Source organism: Atractosteus spatula, chromosome 3 (genome assembly GCF_055471065.1).
Source record: "Atractosteus spatula isolate fAtrSpa1 chromosome 3, fAtrSpa1.hap1, whole genome shotgun sequence".
Taxonomy (NCBI): domain Eukaryota; kingdom Metazoa; phylum Chordata; class Actinopteri; order Semionotiformes; family Lepisosteidae; genus Atractosteus; species Atractosteus spatula.
This window is the reverse complement of record NC_142708.1, coordinates 16,585,098-16,594,227: the sequence shown is the minus strand read 5'-3', so window position 1 is coordinate 16,594,227 and position 9,130 is coordinate 16,585,098. Positions and strand designations below refer to the sequence as shown.

General features: G+C 37.3%; 1 protein-coding gene across 1 annotated transcript; it reads right to left on the bottom strand.

Moving 5' to 3' along the window:
• Positions 1–25: 25 nt before the first annotated feature.
• LOC148837489 (alpha-1-antitrypsin-like) lies at positions 26–7,330 on the bottom strand. Its single transcript, XM_088912271.1, has 5 exons — positions 7,237–7,330; positions 4,644–5,435; positions 3,732–3,999; positions 2,760–2,904; positions 26–826 (listed from the first exon to the last, which is right to left on the bottom strand). The coding sequence occupies exons 2-5, from the start codon at positions 5,407–5,409 to the stop codon at positions 623–625; spliced, it is 1,383 nt and encodes a 460-aa protein (XP_088768397.1). The 5' UTR covers positions 5,410–5,435; positions 7,237–7,330; the 3' UTR covers positions 26–622.
• Positions 7,331–9,130: the final 1,800 nt, after the last annotated feature.

Sequence of the window (9,130 nt, the reverse complement as noted above, 5' to 3'; positions counted from 1 at the left end):
AAAACACCAACTGAGAGGACTGAAGTAACACGATGAAAAGACTGTTTAATTGTTGCCATCTTGTCAGCTCTCAAACTGATCGGAGGATACTTCGACATCTTTACAGTTTTTCTGCAGTGACAAATTTAAAAAATACACTACACTCCGCGACAACGTATGGAACCACCAGTTCCAAAGGAAAGTAATGTAACAAATTAGATGATTCTTCATATGAGTAAGTTGTTGGTTGGGGTACGTTGGTGAATGATAAAGTTCCACTAGTATTTGCATTAATTTTTAACTGCATTTTTCTTATATTTTTTTATAATATACCACAAGAAGACTAAGTCTTAAACATTTTACAGCAGCACTAAAATGTAACACACATATCATTGCTCTCCCATCTGGATTTTTATTGTCTTAAACTTTGTCTTTTAGTAATATCGTGACACTTTTTTGCAGGTAATAGTTTCGTTTATATAGTATAGAGTTTTCAAGCGCGATATATAACCAATTTGTTTTACTTATGACCTAAGTAGAAACTCTTGTCACAATCAGAAACGGTTTACATGGTATTACAAGAGACAGGTGAGTTAATACACATAGTTTTCGGTTAAATGGTATCTTCAGCAGCTTCTGTCCTCTATTTTGCTGTAGGATTGACAATTTTCCCCATGAAAAGTATGCTCCTGGTTTCATGATTACTGATTACAAAATGGAAAGGACGGTTGAATGTCAATGTCAAGGGTGGAGGAAACAAGCTGGATCCAAGCAGGATTTCAATACCAGTCCCTGCAGTTGCAGACGTTCCTACTTCATCCACATCTAGTGTTGCCTTGTGATCAACCTTAAAAATATCAAACAACAAGCATGTCATTTCGCATCCAGTATGGCATTCTCAGCTTACATTAAAATATTTCTGAAATGGTTAAAAATGTTCTACAAACTGAATTGCAGCAAGATTATAATGCACACACTAATATTTGCAATGACATAGGCATGGATTTTAAAATAACTGTGATATCAGAGGTGCATGACATAATATTATGTATTATTAAAAATATACCTTTTATGTTTTATATAAAACACACTATACAGTATATAGGAACAAGTAATAGGTTTATTCCATGCTGAAAAGAGAAGAAAACACAACGTTTCGACCATGGAGCCTTCTTCAGGTGTGAGCGTTGTGAACACTATATATATAAATATTATATAAAAACGGAAGACTTTTCCTGAGAAAGATACATGTGCTTTATGCTTTAAAACTAACTGGTAGCAGCTAAGCTGCATTTTCTTCTCTTGTTTGTAATCTGTTCCGTATTCATAGTTGTTATTACCATATTCCCCCTATAGCTTACTGTAGGTCATGCCATTTCATAAAAACATAAGTGGTTTAGTATCCAGTATTTGAGCTCAATTAAAAATACCAGATTATCGATAGTTGAAAAGACTTGATTTTAATTGACACAAGAACAGTGAAAGATAAAACCTGGTCCTGTTTTGTAAAGAAATCAGATTGTTCCCTTTCTATCAAGACAAAGATTGCCTGTTTGTCAGAGAAGTTGCTAGTGGAGAATGACACATTGTACTTTAACAATCAAAAGACTAGTTCAGACAAACCTGGAAATCTGCACTGTGAGGGACTGGCTACATAAAGAGTTAATCATGAACCTATGACCGTTACATCAGTATGTGAATTTCTTTTCAGTTTGCAGTGGCTACGGTGATTGTATTATAATTCGAAATAACCGAAGCATTTGCAAAATGTAGCTCAGCATCTACTTGAAAATGATCAGGAACCGTTCGGAGTAAGCTGGTTGTAGGTTTCGAGATGAAGTCACCATTTGCTGTGGGCCAGAGGACACTTGAGGTGGCAGCAGAGAGAGTGGTTGGGGTGTTTTACTCACTGAATACCATTTTGCACTTGACAGACCAGACAGAATATAACATGTGAGAAAATATTGTGGTAAGTGTTGTAGTGATTGTTGTTTTTTGTTTGTTTGTTCTTCCCATGTTCCTGTGGGTTTCCTCCCATATTCTAAAAATATACCGATTAGGTTAATAGGCTTCTGGAAAGTTGGTCCTAGACATGTGAGGATGTCTGTATGTGCCCTGCAATGGATAGGTGACCTGTCCAAAGTGTACCCCACCTTGTACCTGTTGCCTGCCGGGATGGGCTTTGGCTCCCCTGTGACCATGAATTGTAAGAAGTGGTTAGAAAACAGATAAATCGATGTCAAATACAAACCCCTTCCTGTGTAAACCCAATAAAATGTTGAATAAATTTTTGATATTTCAAATGTTCTTCACAAGAAATGGCAGGATTTCAACAAAACATATTATTGTACTCTGCCATAAATAGACCTTCTCGGTAGTACACAAGTCCTTACATGATGGGGTATTGAAGGTAGACTTTTTTCTCACTAAAAATTCTAACTTGTATTAAAATGAAGAGATAATGAATGTGTTGTCTTGTAGCCCTGCCAGGTTACAATGCTTTTCTGTAGTATGAGCAAACTCTAATATGGAGTAAAGACATTTCAAATTTGATTGGATTAATCCACCTTGGTAAGGGAACAACCACCTGATCATAAGGACAATGCTATCGGAACACCCCTCTCCCAAATTGGTGAGCCAGGGTGTTATGGAGGTACAGTATAACTTTTATGCTCTTGGTATCGATGAGTGTGTCAAATGGATACTGTGTGCTTTTTATTCTATTTTCCACTTAGGAAAATAATGAAGAGGTTTAATTAAAATTAATGAATTTACCTTACCTTTGAGACAAATACATTGTCCTTTGAAATTCCGGAAAGGTCTGCACTTCGTTCAAACATGTCCTTCATTCCCATTTCAGACAAGATATCCTTCAGTGAATAGGACGTTGAAAGAGAAAACTTGGGCAAACTCAATGACACTCGTCTAGAAAAGTAAAGAAAATGTTCGTATAAATGCAATCCATTCATCCCACAACCATTTGTCTTCTATTACATGTATCTACAGTATATAGTGTATTAATACTGAAGGTTCCCCTTTACAACACATACAGTAAACCATAAGAATCCTTTATTTATTATACTGTGTCTGCATACAAATATTTACAGTATCTGTTAAATATTTATCTGATAGGAAAATCATTGTACATTTCTGAATGTTTATGTGAGAGTTACCTGAAGTTTATTTGGTGGTATCAAAGGCTCACATACAGCATAGGACTCAGTAAATGATGTGTATTTTATGGAACTTTTTGTGTGTCATAATTTAGTGACATAGCATAAAGTCTGTGGTTTGGTCCAGTTACAGAAACCATTATAATATTCAATTATAATGGTTTCTGTAACTGGACCAAACCACAGACTTTATGCCTGTTGGCTTTTAATGTTCTGAACTATATACAGTAAGTCTGTCTCCACTATAGTTTTGTATTCTACTTCTTGTTCTTGTTTTACGCCCTAGCAAGGTAAACTTTAAGTGAACTCCATACAGCATTCAATATGTTTATTAATATCAGTATATTTCATTCTTCATTCTATACTTTGAATTGTTATGGTGGTGTGTTCAGGGCCATTATTTTAATGAAAACAAACTCACCAATCACGTCCCCGTCCTGTGGACACTGCGTTACAAGAACAGGGAATGCTTTGATATTATATGTTTAAAACTGTGTAGTCCTTTTTTTTATTCCTCTTTGTGGACTAGCTAAATAACCCCCATCTTCATCTGATCAATTCCATGTAAATACCACCTACTGCTTTTTCGCTGATCTGTGCCATTTCCTCAGATGCTCTCTGCACCAAGACTCCTCCAAGTCCTTAACTTCTCTCTCAGGCAGGAGGAGAATCATTGAGACTCCTCCTTTGTAGCCAAGTCTCAGGACATGAGTGGAAGACTCTTTGTCATGATAAACATCAAATGAGCCATCTTTATGCATCATCTGAATTGGAACAGTTTTATTATCATCAACATGAAAGACATCTTGAAGTGTGGCCCTCGGATCAAAGGGAATTTCCCATTTACCTATAAAATAAAAGTATAAGTTTAGATTTAAACGAATTGATCCTATTATAATACGAAAGAAACTTTTATACAGGTAAAAAATAAAGGTGGATACAACACATTGATACAATCCATTTTTTAAGCAAATAAAATAAAGCTCAGGGGAAATTAGCATTCTAATACCATTGATTTCACTAAGTATGGTTACATGAAAAAGCATTTAAGAAATTCATCACAACAAATCAGTAAATATTTCAATATTCTATACACTTACAGTATTATAAACTACATTGTGTCCATGTATCTATACAGCACTTCACATTAATGCTAACAGCTCTGTACAAAAAGGACATTTAAAAAGATAAATTAGTTTTATAACTTGGTGAAATAACAAAAAAAATGTTGTATTGGACAATAGTTACTGGGCATTTCAGTACAAAAGTCTGTCTTCAACTGTGTAGACAGAAAAGTAAGCAGTAAAAAAGTCAGGTTTTGCCAGATACTAAGTAGTTCTTTTGGTTTTATTCTTGTATTGTTAAGTATTGAAGATACCTTGAGGCACTGAAGTGTTGAAGAACTTTGAGAAAAAGAAGAGCAACAAGGCTATTAGTCATAAAACAAATTGAGTTTTGAATTGCACTCAATCCTTTCACTTGACATCTTACCTCTGAAAAATATGGAGCTGACAAGGAACATTACCATATCCTGATTCAGGTCATCTATGAAATGTGGGATTTTGCCATGAGTTTTGTCCTCAACATACTTATTAATCAAACGCAGCGCTGCAGTGGTGTTGGTAAAGTCAACAGTGAATCCTTCTGAGTGGTAATATTGTTTAATGTCCTCCAGAAATGTTTGAAGTGGTTTAAAACCCTCACGGATGAACACTGCATTTCCAACAGACAGGTCCACCTCTTTCTTCCGACTGAGACTTTGGAGGATTTTTTCAAAGGCTTCATTCACTTCTGCTTCAGTGATGTGAGTGTCATTGAAACCGAGACCTTGGAACAGCTCATCATGCGTCTTGCCCTTTGCACCCAACGACAGCATAGCAAGGGCAGTGGAGATGCTCAGGGGAGAGAAGATGATGTTTTTAGATTTTGCATCTGGCTGTGCAGCAATGTGTTTATACAAGCTGAAGCCAAATTCGTTAATTGCAGGTTGTACGTCTAAACTGCAATTGTGGTGGTGCTTGTGGCCATGGTGGTGCCCATGACCATGACCATGCCCACGTCCATGGTGATGACCATAACCATGGTAATGCCCGCGTCCTTGGTGATGCCCACGTCCTTGGTGATGCTCACATTCTTGATGATGCCCTTGGCCATTAGAATGATCATCATCATTGTGAGGATGATCTTCATGGATTTTACCCTGGACAACAAAACAGAGCAAAGCTGCTGTGATGCAGAAACAAGTCACCTTCCCCATCTTCGTAGTTATTGTTCTTTAGTGACCTGTTATTGAAAACAAAAATCAACATATACTGTATAACTTGGTAAAAATACATACTGTACATAGTGAAGATGAATAAGTATTGAGACAGTACAATCTGATTCTAAAATAAGTTTATTATTCTGCAAACATACTGTACTTTAAAGTTTTATGATTGTCCTTGTATGCTATCTCTTAAGTGAATGTATCTTGGAAAACCTGGTACTTTAAACTGCTACTGTAACACTATTATAACTGGTTTATTTTGAAGACCTTAAATGATTTATTATGAATATTGTCATTGTGACTACAGATCATTTTTGGATCTGTTTTAGTACTAACTATTAATGCTTTTGTTATACAATGATTAGGAAAATAATTTTAAAAAGTCTTATGATGTCCATTTTGGTGAAATAACAAAATTATACAGTACATACACATTTGTAAATTTAATATGCAAAGCCTCAATGCTCAAACAAAAGACTTTTAAAGGTAATATATGTTACAGTAAATTTTTGCCAAAACTAAAGTGGAAAAAATGAAATATGTTAACAATATCAGTATTCAGACCTGTAAAGTCTTTTTAAGTAAATCTCGACCAGTTTTGCTGACTGATTTGGTAGGAATTTTTGACTGTCCCTTTTTTTCAAATTTGCTCAGACTCTCTAAAGTTGCTTGAGTATTTCTTAGGGACTCCAGTATTTAAGAGCCTTTCCACAGGATATCAGTAAGATTCAAGATACATGATTTTTTGTAGAGCAATGTGAGATGGGATTTGCATTTCGCCATAGAGGCCAGTCTTCTGCAGTCACGGATATTGCTGGCCAATGTATAGTATTTCTCTCTTCAGCAGTGGAACTCTGTAGTTCTTTCAAATTGGTCAGACTAACGGTTTTTCTTTGGCAATTTATTTTTAATCAACTTTCAATTAATATTCATATATTTGATACATATAAAATGCTCAGAATACTCTACATGCTCATTCATGTTGATTTGCAATATTAAGTACTGTATTAATGTACTGTTAAAAATCTAAAATAGCAATTCCATTATATTTCATATTGTTGGAGTGCTGGGCAAATATAAGTTTTTCATGAGAGAATTGCATGTGCATGAATATAATTTTAATTTTGTTCATTTCACAAAAAATCCCTCCTCTGTTTTTTGTTTCATTTTTATCATGTTTAAAATAGCAGAAAAAGGAAAACGGTTTTTGGAGTATTTTTTTTATTTTTAAATGTATTTTTCCGGTCTCTCAGGTGATGTTATCAAGGTGTTTTGCATCTTTACTCCTCAGTTTGCGTATGCATTCGTGAGGAGAGGTATAAGTACATTACCTCCAATTCATAAATTGATAAAATGTTAAAAGTGTAGCATAAGAGTTGCAAAAACGATGTAATGTAGATGGCAGAATATGTATACACATTCAAGATGCAGTTTTAATTTACATTTCTGTCATGAATAAGGGGTTATATGGAGCGAATGCAATGTGTGGTTGTCGGCTTATTGCTAAGCCTGTGACGCGGAAATTTAAATGTTCCCCCTTTTTGCTTTAGGGGTGTACAAAGTGGGTGCAGGTGGAGCTGAAGCAGTTTCTTTTATTTACAGTACTGCATTGCAACCCTCCTTCATTCAGAGCACACTTGTGAAGAGAGCAAATAAACCTACTCAAACCGGCAGACTGTCTATGGATCGCATTTGCATTTCTACACTTCACCTAACAGAGTCATAGCCGTATTCGAAATAAAAACAGTAGGACACACATTTTGTCCCAGATGAGATTTTTCACACAAGAAAGGATGTACAGTTAAATTTAGCACTTACCGTGTTTGCCTGCGTTGTGGTGCATGTGTGTTTCATGGGGGTCTTATCTAAATTTATACATCTCTCGGGAGTTCATTGTTTACTTATACCAGTCATCAACCTCTAGTCTAAACCCTTCACTATCAATCCCCAGCCGATATTTGCGAACTTTAAGCATTCTGTAAACAGTTCATATCGCTAGAAAAAGGGGTTACGAAAATAGTGAAGTAATAAAAATTAGCGAGCGGGTTAATCAGTAGATAAAATAAATAATTCTAACCCTAAACTTGTCAAGATTTTGGCAAGAAAATACCCGAGCAGTTATTTTGAGTGTTTTGCTCTCTGGCACAACTTTGGTGAAAACAGCAATGATTTACAATACAACGTGTTAAACAAATATTAATTAATAATGACAATGCATACATTAAACTAGGTTAAAGGTGTGAGCCTGGCCAGTACCTGAATGGAGGAGCTTCTTCTTCAGTTTGCTGCTGGAAGAGGTGTCAGTGGGGCCAGTAGGGGGCGCTCACCCTGCAGTCTGTGTAGGTCCTAATGCCTCAGTATAGTGACGGGGACATAAAACCGAGGTCTTGACTCTCCGTGGAAATTAAAAATCCCAGGGTGCTTCTCAAAAAGAGTAAGGGTGTAACCCCGGTATTCTGGGCAAATATTCCCTTGGGCTAACCATGGCCTCCTAATAATCCCCAATTACGAACTGACTTCATTTTTATGCTCTCTTCCCCAATGACAGTTGATGTGTGTTGAGCGTATAGTAATGCTTAGGTTGCTGTTGCATTATCCAGTTGGGTACTACACAGTCGTGGTGGTGAATAGGAGTCCCCATTACCTAAAAAACTCAGAATGGATTGTTCAGAAAAGTGCTATATAAGTGTGAGGAATTACTATTATTAATATGAATATGAATATGAATATGAATATGAATATAGCGCCTTCGGCTGGCGCTGCTGCCGAAGAGCGCCCGGCTTGGGTACATGGCGAGGGGCAGGACGGGAGCAGTAGTGGCCAGGGCGGGGACTAAGACAGTCACCGACTAGTGCAGCTGACCAATTGTAAAACGGGTTGTACAGAGTGGTGAGATCGCCCGGATTCGTGTAAATAGTTCCCTGGTTTCACACCCCTTTTGTACTCGTACACCACTGCCACCCTATCCCAGTGTAACTGTACCCGTATAGACCACAGTGTGTTGCGGTGTGTTTCTTCTTTTCTCTGGGCGCGAGCGCGGAAGCTGTGTTTTGTCCTCGCTGGGCCGGACGCTCGTCCGAAAAATAAAAGCGCCGTTTCTCATTCAAACGAGAGTCTGAATCACTGTGTCAGTCCTCGCCGAACCCGAAAACGTTGCATTATTATAGTATTGTAACGCAACGGGGGCTCAGGCGGGCGTCCTTGCCGCATTAGGCCCCCCCACCGTCGGGGGCTCAAACCCAGGACTCCCGCGTCACTCAACAGGGACCCAGCCTGGTGAGCTAAAGAGAGATCTCTCCACAGCCCACAGGCTGTGGTCCTGCTATTACTGGGAAGGGCGGTGACGTCACCTGCTCTGGTAAGCCGGCTCTTACACAGTACCTGTCGGCCGTAAGCGTTACAGTATTTTAACTTTATTTTTTGTTTCTATTATTATTATTATTATTATAGTTCAGGTGGGTAGCTGCGTCAGCATGCGTAGGCTGCAAAGGAACAAGTAATAAGTTTATTCCATGCTGTAAAAAAGAAAGAAAACACAACGTTTCGGCCGTGGAGCCTTCTTCAGGTGTCGAAGAAGGCTCCATGGCCGAAACGTTGTGTTTTCTTTCTTCTTTTTTTCAGCATTGAATAAACCTATTGTTCCTTATTATTATTATTATTATTATTATGAATAAAAAAATATATTAATTCTCAATGTTTTGGAAATCTGGAA